The following is a 17716-nucleotide window of genomic DNA, read 5'->3' on the forward strand; positions in this document are numbered from 1 at the left end:
AAGCGCACGAAGCACACGGCGGGTGGCCAATACTCGTCTAGTGAGGGCGGTTCGGGCAGCGCCGCACAAGAGTTTGCCTCGCAGGAGGTTGAGGGCACGGCAGACGATGCCGGAGGGTCCTCCCGTGGGCGCCGTCGGCCGCAAGGGAGAAATGCAGCGAACACGACTAGAGGGAGAATGGGCCGAGCCGAATCAAGCCAGGCGGGCTCTGGCTCGGGGGCACCCTCGAACTCCCTAATGTCCATGTACATGACCGCTACAATGACAGACACTTCCCTCATGACGCATCCCTAATACCAAGCCTATCTTGCCGGAATTGAGTTTATGGCAAGACAACTTGGTATTCCGCCTCCAGGTGGCTTCAGTGCACCTCCACCGCCTTCAGGGGATGATTCGCCGGCGGAGTAGTTTTTTTATTTTCTATAAAATTGTATTTTAAATTATGTAATTTTTATTTTTTTAGGATTTTAATTATGTTTTTTTTATATTTTTTTGAATTTTAAGTTGTATTTTTATTTTATGTTGTAATTTTATTTTATTTAATGAACTGTGTTTTTATTAATTGAATTTGGTTGGAAATAAAAATAAAAAATGAAATTGAATGAATAGTAATTTAAGAGACGGTTAAGGGACGGATAAGAGATGGAGGGTTGCAGGTTCCGTCCCTTAGTTAAGAGATGGAGTAAAAAAATATAATGGGGCTATTAATAGTAATTTAAGGGACGGCTAAGGAGTATTTATTTTATTTGAGGATTAGATCGATCTTATCTACCAAAAAGGGTCAAAAAAATTAGGCATATGACCATTGCGTTGTATTCTCATACTCTTTTAAATATATCAGGTTTTCTATCTTGTCCTATATTTCTGAACTTGTACTAGTATTGTATTTTAAGGATTGGACCTTTTAGAATTTATGGATAGCATGGGCTGTTCTAGCATATTGCCTCCATCCAATTTGCCCCACATATATAAATAATTTATAGAAACGGGGTAAGTCTATACTTTTTCAGCCTCTCAACAAAAATAACAATAAAACATTAATATATGTATTTGCCAACCCATACGGCTTCGATATAATTTCTAACACATGTGGGTAGTGCTAAAAAAATAATCAAATCAAATATGGAGGTCATGTTTAAATAGTCCCAATTAGATAATTTTTATCAATTTAGTTAGTAATGCATAAGGTTATTTTTAGATCGTTTTAGTTCATATGCCTCATACCCCTTCGTATGAACTAAAACGATTTTAAAATGATCTATGTATTTTTAATCTCGTTTTTCTATTTTTGATCTAATAGTTAAAATTAGATCTTTATGGATTAGAATTTTGTTATTTATTGATCATTATCTTTTTTTATACTCCCTTCCTCCTTCCGCTATTTTTAATCCACTTTGTGTTGGACATGGGTTTAAGAAATGTAAATGAAATTGAGTTGCAAAAGTTAGTGAAATGTGAATCTCATTTTATATATTAATTATATAATAAAATATGAGTAGACTGAGTGACATTTACTATTTAAGGTAAAAAGTGAAAGAACGGGTATTGACAAAAATGGCAAAAGTGAAAAAAAAAATTTGAGGGAAGAGGGGAGTATATTCTAGAACTGAAATTTTCATTAAGCATTCGAGTGGCCCAGCAACGCCTAGGCCCGAGTAAGCAATTGTTTGAGGTCCAAATATCAACTTTTTGGTATTTATTGATCACTATCTTTTATTTATAGAACTGATATTTTCCCTTAAGCATTCGTGTGGCCCAGCAATGGTTAGGCCCGTTTGAGCATAAGTTTGAGGTCCAAATATCAAATTGTCATTTTGTACGGCTAAGCCCAAATAAAATTTGGAGCTAATTAAGTATGGTGATCTTATTCTACTTTATTTAATTTACTACTAGTATTTTATAAGCCTGAGCTAAACAAGTGATAAATCTCAATCCATTTCGAAGTATAATGGTGCACGAACCACTAGTGTCTTTGACACGGCAATCAGTTTTAGCCCCCACAAGAAATCTAATAAATTACGATTTTTTTGTAGTGTAAGTTATTAATCATATACTAGTACCATATAAAAACATATTTCCGATGTATTGATATCTTATTTTTGGAAATGGAGGTATTTTTTTATGACAACAAGTAGTAATTTGTTAGCACCGGGCATGAAGCTAGACCCAAAATTGGTCTCTGCCGAACCCTTGATATATCCACAACCCCGAAACCACCGTTGGTGCTTCCGCCATTGAGAGAGAGGGGAAGACAGACACTCGCGTGCCATGCACGTAGAAGAGAGAGATACCATAGAGAGAGCGGGAGAGTTTTCCCATATATGCATCAAAACTCTTTATATAGTCCACCTAAGAATTCCTACACCAAATTCTATACTGCAGGGTTTAAATCAAGCCTTTTTCAGAACTAATTAGGAGTTTCTAAAGTGAAAATTATGAAAATTATTGAAAAAACGTAAAAAAAATGGGTACACAAATCTAACAAGATGTTACAAACGTGCACAATCTCAAACTCACAAAATAGTGTTTCTTTTACATATGTGTAGTATTTTACATGTATTGGAGCACCTTAATTTCTCTATTTACATGATCATATAAAGTAGCAAGCTTTGATTATAAGTGTAAGAAGATTAGTCATAACATAACACAACACAACACAACACAACACACACGTATGTATATATCTGTATATGGTCAATTAATATAACTAATTAAGTAGGAAAAGTGATGTCATCATCTTGATCATCCCCATCCATGGAGAAGAACATTTCGTCAAGATAGGAGAGCTCCACTCCCTCATCATCACCATTGCTAATCTTCTCCTCACAATCAAACACCTTTCCTTCACGAACTCTACATACCACCCACTCCTTCAAACCCTATGCACATATATAACAAATTAATTACAAAATAAATAATTATTTAATCAATTAATTCTTACTCGTAGTTGATTTCGGGAAGTAGTAGAGTAGTTGTTAAGGAGGTGGTATTCCTCCATGATCCAATCACTATGAACTCCATCTCCACAAAAAACAAGATAATTCTTGATGCCAACTTCATCTCCTTTGCTAGTGAAGATAGGTTCACTCAATCCAATCTCCTTCCAAAACCCTTTTTCCGTAGCTCGATTTTGCTTCAACCCACTAAAGAAATACCACTCATTTTTACTCCAAAAAGCCTTCCCTAAATCAAGTCCAAATTCCAAACAAATAAGGTCAAAAAAAGAGAGAAAATATATAAACAAGGGAGAAAGAAAAGAGTATGATTTTACCATGAAGCCCCCAAGGGTGAGCTGAGTAGATATCAAGATCAGGGATGATATTAGGGTAGCATGGTAAATTCGCAGCTCTTCGATAAAGGAAGCTAACGATCAACTCTTCATCGGTTGGATCGAACTGAAACCCTGGTGGTAGAACCATTTTCTCTTCTCCCATAACACTCCAAACCAATTAATCACAAAAAAAAATCTTTTTTTTTCCCACGAAAAAAGTTCAAGAAGAAGAAATAGAAGTGTTTGTTTTATGCGTGAAAGAAAGAGGGAAATAGAGGGAGTGGGATACTTATAATTAAGGAGAAATAAAGAGATGAATAAAGGAGGGATAAGCATGATTGAAATAGGGCAACATAGGTTATAATCTGAGAATTCAAAAAATACTGCTATAAAGAAAGATTGCCTTCAACTATTGTGCTTTTTTTGGTTATATTTGGGATTAGTGGACATGTTTTATCTCTAAAGCAACATCTCTGACATAAACCTATTGTAAGAAAAAGTAAAAACAAATATGATAATTAAACAACTTATCTGAATTAGAACAGTAAAATTGATAATGCATAGAGTTTAAATTAGATGGATAGAAGCTGAATTATAGGTGAAGTAAATTAAGTAACAGGAGGAAAGCGAAATTGCTTAAAGGGTTATATTTTTTTGATTGAGACTTAAAAATTTTTTTATCACAGTTTTGATATATTGCAATTGGAATAGGAGGAATACAAAGTGTGGAAAAGTGGTTATCCCCTCAGAACTTTTGTTGATAGATAGACTGACAGTTGTTGGAGAATAAAGAAAAGTGAGTTCATGCAGTAACTGAAGTTTGTTGAAGCCATTTGTTGGTACGAAAAAGAATTGGGATAAAATTTTCTAGTTCGGAAACATGTTTATTAGAAAACCAATTCGAAGGGTCGTAAAATTCCATTACATTTAAGCTCTCAAGGTATTGCCGATCCCATGACAAATTCAGGAGTTAATTAAGATTTCTTAAATGCTCAAATATTACAGAAGCTTTGGTGTATGTTATATTGGATTTGCTTTGATTTATATAAGGAATAGTTAGTATAGTTAGTTGGAATATTTGTGTTTTAATAGTGGGGTTGACATCTGTATCCTCTTCTTCATCAGGACACAGGTCAATACCATCATTTTTTGGTGGTCCCTAGGCGTGACCTCTTGGGCGTCGACGGAATTTTTGGATCAAGAATTATGCCAACGACATGACATTATTTCCTAGATAATCACTGGATTCTTACCTCTAATAATTTTATTTATGTAAACTGAACTTGAATGACACTTATATTCATTATATTTTATATTATTGTTAATAAGGAAATTGATATATGCTAAAAAGAAATTCATAAAACCTTTCTTCTGACAAACTGTTTACGTATTATATATTGATCCAGAAAAATATTTAGCAAGTTTGGATGCAACTGAAAATTGTGACATGTGTGATTTGAAATCAACTAAATACATTTAATTGACATCCTCAGTTGTTTGGCACGAGTAATATATTAAATTATTGACAATGAGACATTTTCTTATACGATATTTGCTTTAATCTCAAGCCATTACACAATTCTCTATCTCATGCTAATCTTTTCTTATAAGATGTGGGTTAATTAGCTAATGTGACTAGCTAGAAACTTCTTATGTTAGTACTACTACGTTTTCTTTTCATTTAGTAAGTTATTTTAAAGAAGCAACATTTCTACTTTTGATTCTTTTTTGTGGCACAGTGACAATCACACACGTGTACATATACAAAGATTAGTAGTTAGTACTGCTGGGAAAAGAGAAAAGGAAAAGAGAGATGCCGAGGTTTTTAATCAAGTGCTATTAGGATTATTTGACAAAGTTCAATTAAAATCAAAATAAAGATTATTGACCAGATTGCAAAAGTTTATGAATAAATATTGTTTGGTGACGAAGAAGGATATATTGTAATATTATTTATTTATTTATTGGGAATAATTTACTATAAAAGGAGAGTGAATTTCCTGATATAGGAGTGAAATGATCAAAATCAAGAGAAGTTTGAAAAGCAAAGGAATTTCATGATTGAGAAAAGTGAATTGTGTCATGGAAAGGAGGAAAAGTTGGCATCATGTTTGTTGTGTTGTAATTGCTTTTAGCAGAGATTGGTACTATATAAATAAGAATAGTGGACATGCAGCCTTGCTACTTTTCGTTGCATGCCACGTTCAATAAAATGTCACACTTGGAGCCTCAAGTTTTAAATGTCTAAATATTTGGAATTTATATAAAAGTAGCTGCAGATCATGAGATAACACATGCACCAAGGGAAACGTTCCATAAATATTAAGCATGAATGAATGCTACCTAGCCAAATTTTCATTTTATTTCATAGAATAGAATGTTTGAGAAGCTCTATATATGTCATCATGACATTATCCATTCTAGGGATGCATGGGTAAACTGAAACATTCGCTTCGACCTAAAACTGGGGCAGCGGTTCTGATTTTGGTCCGGAATAGTTATTAATAAAAATCTAGAAAATCTAGAAAATTTGAACATAAAAAAATTGACGGTTTTGAACCGGCGTTTCTTCAGTGGGCATGCCTGGTTATTTAAATAAAAAAAAGGACATTGTGATTTGTGATATTATAGGGAATAAATTGATGACCTAGAGTGCTTACACATTGCTTTATCTCACTTTCTTGAACTGGAAAAAGAGCAAAACGAAGAAGGGTAAAATTTATAAATCAATGGAATATATATTTGATGTGCTAGCTTTTGTCCAACACGAATAGTATGAGAGCAGATGTTTGACCTAACAAATTAGTTAAATAGAATAAAACAAATATAAAACGAGTTTGAGGTGAAATGGCTCCGTATGCTATCGAAAATGAAAGCAACAAGAGACATGAAACATAGCATCAATATATAGAGATACTGATATTGCTATGCAAAAGCCAAAAAATATTTGGATTTTTTCACCCACTAAACTTATCGAAACGTTACACGATATAGAACATCATAACTTAGCAACTCAACTAATTAATAGACTATGACAACTGCTTTTTTTCTTTTCTCTCTTCTATTAGTTTAGGGTTTTACTGTTAAACTACTAAAGAACAAACCAACTCATTAATTTATATTTATGTTGTGATGATAATATTGGGCCCTTGACCTAAGTGTGGGCGGCCACATTAAAATCTCATCATCTCAATATATCAGCATAGTACTCCTTCCGTCTCAAGTGAATCGAGACAATTCATCAAGTACGAGATTTAAAAATATGATATTTAAAAGAATAAAATAGAGAGGGTATTACTCAACTAAATTGATACGGACCGAAAATAAATACTCGACTCAACTACCTTGGGGCGAATGGAGTATTATTCATGCACTTTCGTTAATTTTCATTTTGTTTAAGCTTATATAAGTCACTAAAACAAATAGGTCCGTCACTATATGTCTGATTTTTTTCACATGACTATGAATTTATATGTTGGTCTTGATTATTCAGATTTAATAAAAATGTTATAAATATGCAGGTCAGAATCCTTGATCAATAACTTCATTGTCTATGTATAGAAGTGATCAACTCACTCTGATATAATGTATATGGAGTTGAATACTTATTGATGTGACTAGATGTTAAAGTGACAATAACATGTGAGTACTTGTGTGATTTGTCTATTGATAATCATAAATAAGGATAATTAATGTCAATATCATGGTATATAAGGAGAACTATTTGTAATACATTAATAAGGGAAGGGCTTCTCTGTGTCATGCTGATTTCATATTACGTGGCACGGTAAACAAAAGTATTTTTAACTTTCTTAAAACAAAAGAATCCTTTTAATCCATGCAATCTGAGGTAATTCGCTAGATACTAATTATAAAAAAATCCAACTCTATCGATGTGTAAATTTTCCTCAAATAATCACAAAATATATTAAATACTAGTATTAATTAATGGGTTCGGTTAGGTTGAGATTTTTTAGCTTAATTGAGAATTGAGATGCATTTTCAACCACCCATCTACAACATCTGCAAGTAGATTATGACAACTCGAGAGTATTATCGTCAATAGTCTGCACATCAAATGTCAACAACTTATAGTTGACATTAATTGTATATGTAGTTGACATTATATATGTGTAGTTGACATGAATTGTATATGTAGTTGACAAAAAAAATTAATTTTTTTAAAAAAAATTAAAATTAAAAAAATATTTATTGAATAAAATGTACCATGAAATTACCATTCTACCCTTTAATAATTAATTAATCTAAAAATATTTTTCATGTTGCAAATTCTGGAGCACTCATTTAATAAAAATGAGTGGCTGATAATGCATCTCAATTCTCAGTCAGGCTAAAAAATCTCAGCCCATTAATTGTATACTCAAATTCTGGTGATCCAAACACATAACATTAGTATTTTTACTTATTGCTTCACATATTCAACTATACAAGTAGAACTAATTATGATAACACAAAAATTAAAAAAGATCAACAAACCAAATTTCAGCGGCGTTTTCAGAGAGAGTGGATGTGCTTAACTTTCTGAATAGCTTCCTTCACCTTTCTAGACGGTTCTTCGTATAAGAATGCAGGGTTATCGAACTCTGCAGCCAGACTAGGCTCCCCGAGAAATGCACGAAATGAGTCTGCAACTGAATTTGAAAGAGAAGAGAGGTTGTAACCTCCTTCCAAGAAGAAGACACATCGGCCACCACACAAATCTCTCACGAGTTGCTGTATGTTTGAAGCTAGCATGTAATATGTAGCGGTCGTGAACTGCAAGTTCGCTAGTGGGTCCAACACATGTGCATCGTATCTGGATATATTCATAGGCAGATATGAGAACAAAATTTCCGTTTAACAATGAGGCCGTGGGTGAATATGCCCGGCAACAGTGTCATGTTCCATGTTGGAAGGGAAAGAAACTTCTTAGTTGCATGAGAACTTACCCTGCTGAAACGAGGATTATATCGGGCTTGAACCTCTGAGCACATGGTGCGATCACTTCATCAAAGACATCTCTTATGGCTCTGTCACCCGATCCTCCTGGCAAAGGCAGATTGAGGGTCGTTCCTTCACCGTCCCCTCTACCGATATGATTTATTCTGCCAGTTCCAGGGTAGCTCCCATCCTACGTTGAGGTCAAAACACAAGGCATTGAAGCACGAAGAATGTCATCGTATCAATATAAAATGCATCTTGACGGACTGGAATACAAAATGGCTTACCTGGTGAGTGGAGAGGAAATATATATCAGGGTCATCATAGAAGGCATCATTGGTTCCATTCCCATGGTGCACATCAAAATCAATTATGAACACCCGCTTCAATCCATGGGCACGTTGAGCATAGCGAGCTGCAATAGCCACATTACCAAAGACGCAAAATCCCATGGGTCCTGTTGGAACGGCATGATGGCCGGGTGGTCGTACTAAAGCAAAACCAACTGGAGGATCTTTCCTAATCTTAGATGCTGCTACCTATATTATCAGTTCTAGGACTGGTCAAGTTCGGATGGGTGAATGTATATATACCATCAACTGACAAAGCGAAACATTAGTAAATTTTAACAAGAAGGTTAATCATTAAGTGACTAACGTCTTAGAATGAGACATCACCACTGCATCCACCAATGAAATTCCTGCTCCAGCTGCCAACAGTGACTCCTGGAAGGTCTATAAACAAAAAGCCCCAAAAAAAACAAAAGAAGCTAGTTAATATGTTGATAAAATGTAACTATACAGTACCAATAATCCATGCCCAACACAACTCCACAATGCCAAGAACCAAAAAGAAAACCAAATAAACGAAAAACATGAGTGAAGCAGATTGGTGGCATGGCTATTCTACCTTATTATATTATAATGTTGTTATAAGTTACATGTCAAAAGACAAATGCAGCTAGAGATAAGAAAGAATAAGCCTGATATATTCTGATTATTGTTACTTTAACTCCAAGAATTATACTACTTCGTATGAGTATCACAAATCTCTCTTTCAAGGGAAATGGAATGTCATCTCAAATATTAGTTAACAATTGCTGGAACGTAATAAAATTCAGTATTTCCAATAGTGTTCCTCACCGTGGAAGTAGCATAAGTAGGCCCAGAGCCTTCTATCAGTATTAAGCCTTGCTCCGAAGCCTGGTCCATTGCCTATAGAGCATAAGCAAGTTGCAGATGAGCACAAAATGAAAAACACATGATCTTGTGGAACATGCCTAATAAAATGGTACTCCATCCATTCTTCAAACACTGTCCATTTCTTTTTGACACGGGTTTTAATAAATGTTAGACAAGTGCATAGGTGTTTGGTAAGGGCTTGGTTTTTATGTAAATAGGTTTATATGGTAACGAGAAAATACACCGAAACTGGAATGGGTAATGTTTTGGGGCACAAACTAAAATTGCAAAATGGGTAGTGGTTGTTTGAGGGACTGAGGGAGTTTTATTTTCGAAAAAGAAAAGAGATTTAGTCCAGCCGAAGTGAATCCACTCGATCAATTTTTATAAGCCTCATGCTAGATTTATCAGCAATTAAGGATGCAACTGCAAACAGGAAAAAACTGAACTGGGTTAATACTTTTATCACTCAGTTTTTAACTTTTACATTTTATTTTATTTTTAAGCCAAACTAGTCCCAGATCAATGATTAATTTAAGGCAATTAAAGAAATAAAATGTATGAGCAAATGTCAAAATACTGAATTGGAATTGGAATTGGAAGAAGCATCGACTACAGGGGTAAAAAGAATATGAGAAGAGTTAGAAAAACAATGTGATTTATGTGATACAGATATTCACATTAATGTAAAAAGCCAACTTAGGGCTATTGATGATTACAAATGTGTATTGTGTCAGTGTAATATACCTTTTCAAGTCCTGATACATAAGCTCCTTCATGGACCCTAGCTAGATCTTCAACTTTAGCAGGTTTAAATTTTTCGAGTTTGATGATCTCCATGCCCCGGAACTGGACCATAAGATAAGATAATGGACAAGAGAGTATGATGTTATTTTGTGAAGAGTAGTACTATAAATTTAAAGAAACTCTTTGCAAAAAGACAAGTATATTTTGTCAGTCAAGCCTTCCCAGTTTATTATGTTTGACTGCGACATAGATCAACCCCCACTGTAGAACAAGGCAAACACCAACAAGATGCTTGCATACAGTTTGTCATGACCTCTCAAGGAGGCACCTTAATGTTTACTGCAGCACAACCAGTCTATGTGTGGGTACATGGAGCACTAGAGCAAATCCAATAGCAAAATATTGGTTCGACAGTGATTATATTACAGCAGATTCATGGGTCTGATCAATAAAGTAATTACAACACATTTATTATTAAATACTCAGTTGCGGCCTTTCCGTGTAAAGTATATTAATTAAGATGATTTTGGATACTCTCAACAAGATCATATAGAACTTGTATACTCTCAACAAGATCATATAGAACTTGATTCATTATAAAACAGATTTCGAGGATCAAATCAAGCTATCTCACAAATCACAACGGCCACAATCAACTGATTGCATTATCAGTCATGCCTCCTTACCTCTGTAGTCAGCTTCATCTTTTCAAGAGCATCGGTGATTGCAGGAACTCTAGAATTACATTCAGGGTGTGCCTCCTGACAGAATTGATAAGAAAACAGGATCAACTGAAAAGGTCTCGCATTGGAGTAAGATACTAGAAATCTAAAAACAATTTCAATTTAAAAGTATAAAAAGGTAATACAAAAACTGCTAATTTTGGTCAAGGAATCTGGATAAATTTGTCAGTAGGAAAGAAGCTGTATGTATCATATGCTCAAAAAGCACCAGTTGATCTGGTCAGAGGGTTAACAGAAAGTACCAGAAGGAAGATTTTAGTATACAATTAGGACACTAAGTCATGTCAATATATACTTCTTCTAGCATGTTTTACTTCTAAGGTTTGACATTTAAAAGTTAGCCAAACCAGGACTTAGAGTTTGCTAATAATTACTACTCCTTCCTTAGAATTGCGAATGCAAGTGAAAAGAATTCAACTCACGTACATAAGATTTGTCAGTGATTGGCAAATGATAAACCAATGCCAACATCCAAACAGCCTAACAGAAATGCGAACTTCTCTATTTCATTCTCCACATACAATAAATAGCATAAACCATACAAACAAGTGCAGTGAGAACATCAACCACCCGTATGCCCTACACCCTAAAATAAGATCCAGACCTAAAAAGGTGACGGATCATAAGATAACTTAAACGGTATCCAAACGGCTAATAATAAGGTTTTGTAAAAGGCTGGTGTCTCAAATAGAACTCCTCCATGCAAAAAAAACACGGTCTACATACCTTGTTATGGCCCATGGCAGCAGCAACTGAATATATGACTTTTCCATTGAGCAGCTCTGTTTCAGAAGGTAAAAAATGATTGATTTGTGGATTACTAGAACAACAAATATAACTCCTTTTTGTTCGTTGGGAATATGCTCGTATAGACTTCACATTTTTCTCCACATATCCATTCCCATAGATGTAATGCTTCCTCAACCAACGCACACGAGACCTAATTGGACAGAATACATTTCCTGCCAGGATGAATATGACACGAAGCATCATGAAAAATACATAAACGAGGTTCAAATATAAGAAGCCTGAAAAGGCATGTTTCACATAAGGATAAAGGATCAAATAACCATAAAGTCTATAATCATCATGAAATTTGATGAAATGGGTCACTCGCCCCTTAAAAGACCTTATAAGAGCGGAAGGTTATCCAAACTTATATAGCGGAGACATAATCATTTCCCAAGTCGATGTAGGACAGGAACCACAGACCAACACTTACTACTATTAAATGTTAAAACAAACTCAGTGCTTGCACCATTACTGCTTCGTCAATCTAAAATCCTAAAATTTCTTATCCTTCTTCCTTTTTCATTTACTTTGAAAGAGCCCATCAAATTTTCTAGAACTTTCTTCGAAACTAAACTTCTTATAACATAATAACACAGTGATTCTTAGTCTGCTCTTGCGATTTTCCACGCACCTCACAATCGTGAGGACTAACATCATTATCTTTGTAATCTATCTAAATGTTAGTAAACCGAAAAAAATTAAACTCGGTTGAAACGGAAAATAATCCACACAACTCAACCCAGACTCAGAGAATCAGAATAGAAATTATAAAAATAGGCAATCAATAAATTAATTGGATGGAAAGCGAGATTACCGATAGAGAATGGAGGGTTCAAGGCGCGGAGCTCCATTTGCTGCCACAAACACCAACGATATTTTAAATCAGAAGAGGAAAACCTATATCTATGTATTTTTAATGGATTAATAAACAAAATGCAACTTTTCTTTGACTCCAATAATACAATCGTGATGGATTATTTTTATTTATATTTATTTAGAATAATTACCTACAATAAATTATTAAATTGGTAAAATGGAAAATATTTAGAGTTTAGGGTAAAATGAAAAAAAATGGTAAATATTATTCATAAATTAAACTTTTAAAAGTATAATTCATATAACTTGATAAAATTAATAAACTCATTTAAATTGAAAAATATTCAATATTGTTACTGCTTTTTATTTTATAATTTTTATTATATTGTAGCTCAAAAATTATTATTATTACAAATTATACAAAATTAGATTTTAATTTATTCAATTTATTTGTTTATTTAAATTTTCATCCAAATATATGGTTCTCACTTCAATTTGTCCCTTGCTTAAAAGAAGATAACGATCAAATTATTGTATTGTCTATTCAAATTAAATTTATTGTTGTCATAACCTATTTAATATTTATGGTTTTTGACTTATCTTTTGCAATCAGATATATATTTCGAAATTAATTTTAAACAAAAAAGGAAAAGGTTGAATGAAAGGCAAATTGGCTAGAAGTAGATATTTTTATTCATATGATCAGAGTGTTATGCATATGGCCAATTTCAACACCTTTTATTTGCACAATTTTTTTACTAGTTAGTAGTAGTATAATTTTTTCATTTGGTGTGTCTTGGCCTCTTGGGTGCTCTGTTTTATGTATTCTGGATTAATCTTGATGGGTAAGAGGCCCAAAATTCAAAACATAATGAAAGGGAAGAGACAATTTTTTATTGAACACACTAAAGCATTATATCATGACAAGTTAACAATTATTTCTTCAACTAATCTCTTCCTATTTTACAATAATAACCTTCTGTATTTTATTTTTATATCATAAATCGAACCAAATACTTATTATAATAAAAATTGAAAATGTAATAAAGAAATGTTCACGGGTTTGATTCTGCATATAGAAGGATAGACAGATATGTGTAGAGCTTTTCATATTGAAGAATGCTACTACAATCGGGACCCCTAGTTTTTGAGTCAAATTGTTTACAAAAGGAAATAGATTCACGGGTATCACAAAAGGACATAACAATCTACAATTAAAATAAAATTCCCTTGTCCCCTTCCTACATTTTTCTTGTGGTCACTGATTTATGAAGCTTAGTTTATAAATCTATATGGCGATCATTGCAATTTATTTTATCCACACCACTATCCGTACGTACATGAAACATCTTTCCAATAGTACAAGAAATCATTTTTCTCTTTTATTCTCGTCCACAAAAGTACATTGTACAGGTTAAAATTGCGATGAGAGCCACACATTTGATTTTGGTAAAGATTTCTCATATATATGAATTGAATTTTATTTACTTGTTAGTGTAATAAAACGATTGTATTCTGATGACCGAAATCGGGGTCGTTTTTCCTATGGCTGGCAAATCGTGCGGATTTGGTCGTTATCGGGTCAACCTGATAATGACCTAACCCAATAAGGCCTAACCTGAACCCGACCTGTTAAGGAAACTGTAAATCCGAACACGAACCCGACCTGCTACCTTCAAATCCGAACACGACCTGCACCCGACACGAACCCGTTATCGACACGATATAATATGGGTTGACATGACACGATAACAACCTGAACCTGATATTACACGATTAAAACCTAATATTACACGATTAAACCATAATTTTAACCTAATTTACACAATTAAAATTCGTTTTATACTATTTAAGCCTAATTTATAAGAAATTAAAAAATTAAAGTTATATATATATATATATATATTTAAATAATAATAAAAATAATAATATATTTTTTAATGGGTTACCCGTATCCGACCCGCATCCGACCCGAACCCAACCCAACCCGAAATTATCTGGTTCTTAATGGGTCAACCCGATAAGGACACGGATCCAATAAGACTTGACCCCAACCCAATAATTTCGTGCGAATTCGTGTCAGATTATCGTGTCGTGTCGAAAATTGTCAGCCCTAGTTTTTCCTAATTAGCACTTTGATTTCTTGAATTGAGGTCATTTTTGCATGATCATGTCTTTTTTAGGGTTTGAGCCAGTGTAGAAGAGAAACTATGAGAAACGAAGTGTGAAATTTCTGCATAGAAAAGTCCAATTAAGTTGTTTTGGTTATTGCATGCATTGTTGAGTCAAATTAGAGGAATGCAAGTAAATACTACATTGACCCTCAAATAATTCAAACATAATAAAGCAAGTAAATTAATTAATGCAACAAATAACAACATAGACCCTTGATTTAACAATGCAACAGATAATTACAAAAGCTCCTCTGCTCATAAGCTCTTCCATAACTTTAATTACTAGTTCAGAACTGTCATTTTACTATATACCAAGAGAGTGTAGAGTATAGTATCAATCACAAGACACCCTTCGCTAATACTCTACTCTCCTTTGCAAAATGACAAACAAATAAGGTGGCATCACAAGTGTAAAAAATGCACGTGAACCATGAAAACAAACACACCACACCCCATCAAATAATTGAAAATCCAACTCCAAGTTGTAGTGTTTGTGTGATCACAAACATATTTCCGTTCTCAATGAGAGGCTGCGAGATTCAGGCACTCGGCATCAACTACACTGTCCAAACCCACACCATCCTCAAACATGTCAACCTCACCGCCAACCCTTCGGAAATCCTCGCCATCGTCGGCCCCAGCGGCGCCGGAAAGTCCTCCTTGCTCGAGATCCTCGCCGGCAAACTCACCCCTCAAACCGCCTCCATATTCATCAACAACAAACCTATCAACAAACCACGTTTCAAAAAAATGTCCGGCTACGTCACGCAGCGCGACACCTTATTCCCCCTCCTCACCGTGGAGGAGACGCTCCGCTTCGGCGCGAGCCTCCGCCTCCGCCTCGCGGAGGCGGAGCTCGCCTCCAAGGTGAAGTCTCTCCTCTGCGAACTCGGGCTCACGCACGTCGCTGGAGCCAGAGTCGGCGACGACAGAGTCCGAGGCATCTCCGGAGGAGAGCGGCGGCGCGTGTCGATCGGGCTGGAGGTGATTCACGATCCGAAGGTGGTGATCCTCGACGAGCCGACGTCCGGCCTCGACAGCACCTCCGCGCACCAGATCATCGACATGCTCCACGTCATGGCGGAGGCCAGCGCCCGCACCATCATCCTCAGCATCCACCAGCCCAGCTTCCGCATCGTCAAGCTCTTCCACAACATCCTCCTCCTCGCCGCCGGCGCCGTCCTCCACCACGGCTCCGTCGATCTCCTCTCCGTCAACCTCATGCTCATGGACCTCCCCCTCCCCGTCCACGTCAACGCCGTCGAATTCGCCATCGAATCCATCGACGCCATCGCCGCCGCGGTGGAGGCCGCGCCGCCGCCTCCGCCGCCCAAAATCGCCGGTGGCACGTCCAAAACCGGCAAATTCACCCTCCAGCAGCTTTTCCAGCAATCGAAAGTGATCGACGAGGAATCAATCGACGTGGAAGTCGATCTCCCCCGCGGATTCGCAAATCCCCAAATTAAGGAAACCCTAATTTTAAGCCATAGATTCTACAAAAACATACTCAGAAGTAAAGAGCTCTTCATGTGCCGGAGCCTCTCAATGCTTGCATCCGGCCTCGTCCTCGGCTCCATTTTCTACCAATTAAACGACGATTTACTCGGCGCGGAGGAGAGAGTTGGCCTTGTTGCATTCATCCTCACCTTCCTCCTCTCCAGCACGGTGGAGGCGCTGCCGGTTTTCCTCCAGGAAAAGGAGATAGTGATGAAGGAGACATCAAGCGGGAGCTACCGTGTCTCGTCTTACGCCGTCGCAAACGGCGTCGTTTACTTGCCATACTGCCTCATCCTCGCCCTCTTCTTCTCCGTACCGGTTTACTGGCTGGTCGGATTGAACCGGAGCGTAACCGCTTTCATGCATTTTGTATTACTAATATGGCTTATTCTTTACACTGCGAATTCAGTTGTGGTGTGTTTCAGCGCGCTGGTGCCGAATTTCATCGTGGGAAACTCGGTGATCTCAGCCGTGATGGGGTCGTTCTTCTTGTTCTCCGGCTACTTCATATCGAAGAATCAGCTGCCGAGATTTTGGGTGTTCATGCATTATATCTCGTTGTTTAAGTATCCGTTCGAAGGGCTGTTGATCAATGAGTTTTCGAGGTCGGGGAGGTGTTTGGAGACGATGTTGGATACGTGTGTGGTGAGGGGGGAGGATGTGTTGAGGGAGGAAGGGTATGGAGATGAAGGGAGTAGGTGGAAGAATTATGTGATCATGCTTTGCTTCATCTTGGTTTATAGGTTTGTTGCTTATCTTATTTTGAGGTATAAGTGCTCCTCTAATGCTGGGGTGAGAGGTTTCGTGGTTTGAAATGTTTATGTGACCACAATTTTATTTTTTATTTGTGGTGTCTTGAATGAATTAATTGTTTAATATTTTGATTGTGTCGTGACTTGTGTGTATTGATCTTGGTGATGGGGTTTCGTATAACGTAAAGATTGTAAGAAATTTGGAATTTGATGAACATCAATTTTGTTTGATGGTTTCTTGGAAATGAATGAGGCTCAAGTTCGAGAGATTTAATTTGTTTTTAGGGTTAGTGGAGTGTATACCAGCTTTGGATAAATTCTTATTTTAATTATAAACTTTGAAAAGTAAATAAATTCATGAATTTTTAATCATAATAATTAAAAATGACTTCGTTTTGTTTGTCACGTCTGTTCCAGTTTGGGAAAATTTTATTCCGTGATAAGCTACAAACAAATTAAACTAGCCAGGGTTGGGAAAACGTTTGGTCTGGGAGAAAAGAAGAATATTAGGCCAATAATAGTAGTATTGTCGTACATGCATGTCATCAATTATTACGTATTACTAATATAATTACCTGGTTGTTGAGCTTGCACAGTGTAAACAGTGTTCATTCTTAAAGCTACAAATAAATCGACATAGCATGAATTATTGATTTAATGAATAAAATATGAGGTGTGAAACAGGGCAAATCACATGTCTGCAAATATTATGCACTTCCCAATCCGTGAGGCACGCTAGCTAGATTGTTGTATAAAGCTCCTATATATATCCACCTCGCACTGACAACTCTCTCTCTCTCTC

The 17716-nt window shown here is 35.9% G+C and overlaps 3 protein-coding genes across 3 annotated transcripts; 1 reads left to right on the forward strand and 2 right to left on the reverse strand.

Moving 5' to 3' along the window:
* Positions 1-2574: 2574 nt before the first annotated feature.
* LOC121768033 (NAC domain-containing protein 104-like) lies at positions 2575-3599 on the reverse strand. Its single transcript, XM_042164380.1, has 3 exons — positions 3272-3599; positions 2942-3183; positions 2575-2879 (listed from the first exon to the last, which is right to left on the reverse strand). The coding sequence occupies exons 1-3, from the start codon at positions 3432-3434 to the stop codon at positions 2712-2714; spliced, it is 573 nt and encodes a 190-aa protein (XP_042020314.1). The 5' UTR covers positions 3435-3599; the 3' UTR covers positions 2575-2711.
* Positions 3600-7610: 4011 nt separating this feature from the next.
* On the reverse strand, positions 7611-12576 carry LOC121767532 (histone deacetylase 14-like). Its single transcript, XM_042163816.1, has 9 exons — positions 12490-12576; positions 11610-11845; positions 10827-10901; positions 10141-10242; positions 9355-9426; positions 8890-8946; positions 8500-8751; positions 8221-8402; positions 7611-8087 (listed from the first exon to the last, which is right to left on the reverse strand). The coding sequence occupies exons 1-9, from the start codon at positions 12524-12526 to the stop codon at positions 7787-7789; spliced, it is 1314 nt and encodes a 437-aa protein (XP_042019750.1). The 5' UTR covers positions 12527-12576; the 3' UTR covers positions 7611-7786.
* Positions 12577-14892: 2316 nt separating this feature from the next.
* LOC121769422 (ABC transporter G family member 5-like) lies at positions 14893-17040 on the forward strand. The gene has a single exon (XM_042166224.1). It carries the CDS (start codon positions 15083-15085, stop codon positions 16973-16975), a length of 1893 nt encoding a protein of 630 aa, XP_042022158.1. The 5' UTR covers positions 14893-15082; the 3' UTR covers positions 16976-17040.
* Positions 17041-17716: the final 676 nt, after the last annotated feature.

This window comes from Salvia splendens, chromosome 15, assembly GCF_004379255.2.
Source record: "Salvia splendens isolate huo1 chromosome 15, SspV2, whole genome shotgun sequence".
Classification (NCBI taxonomy): Eukaryota; Viridiplantae; Streptophyta; class Magnoliopsida; order Lamiales; family Lamiaceae; genus Salvia; species Salvia splendens.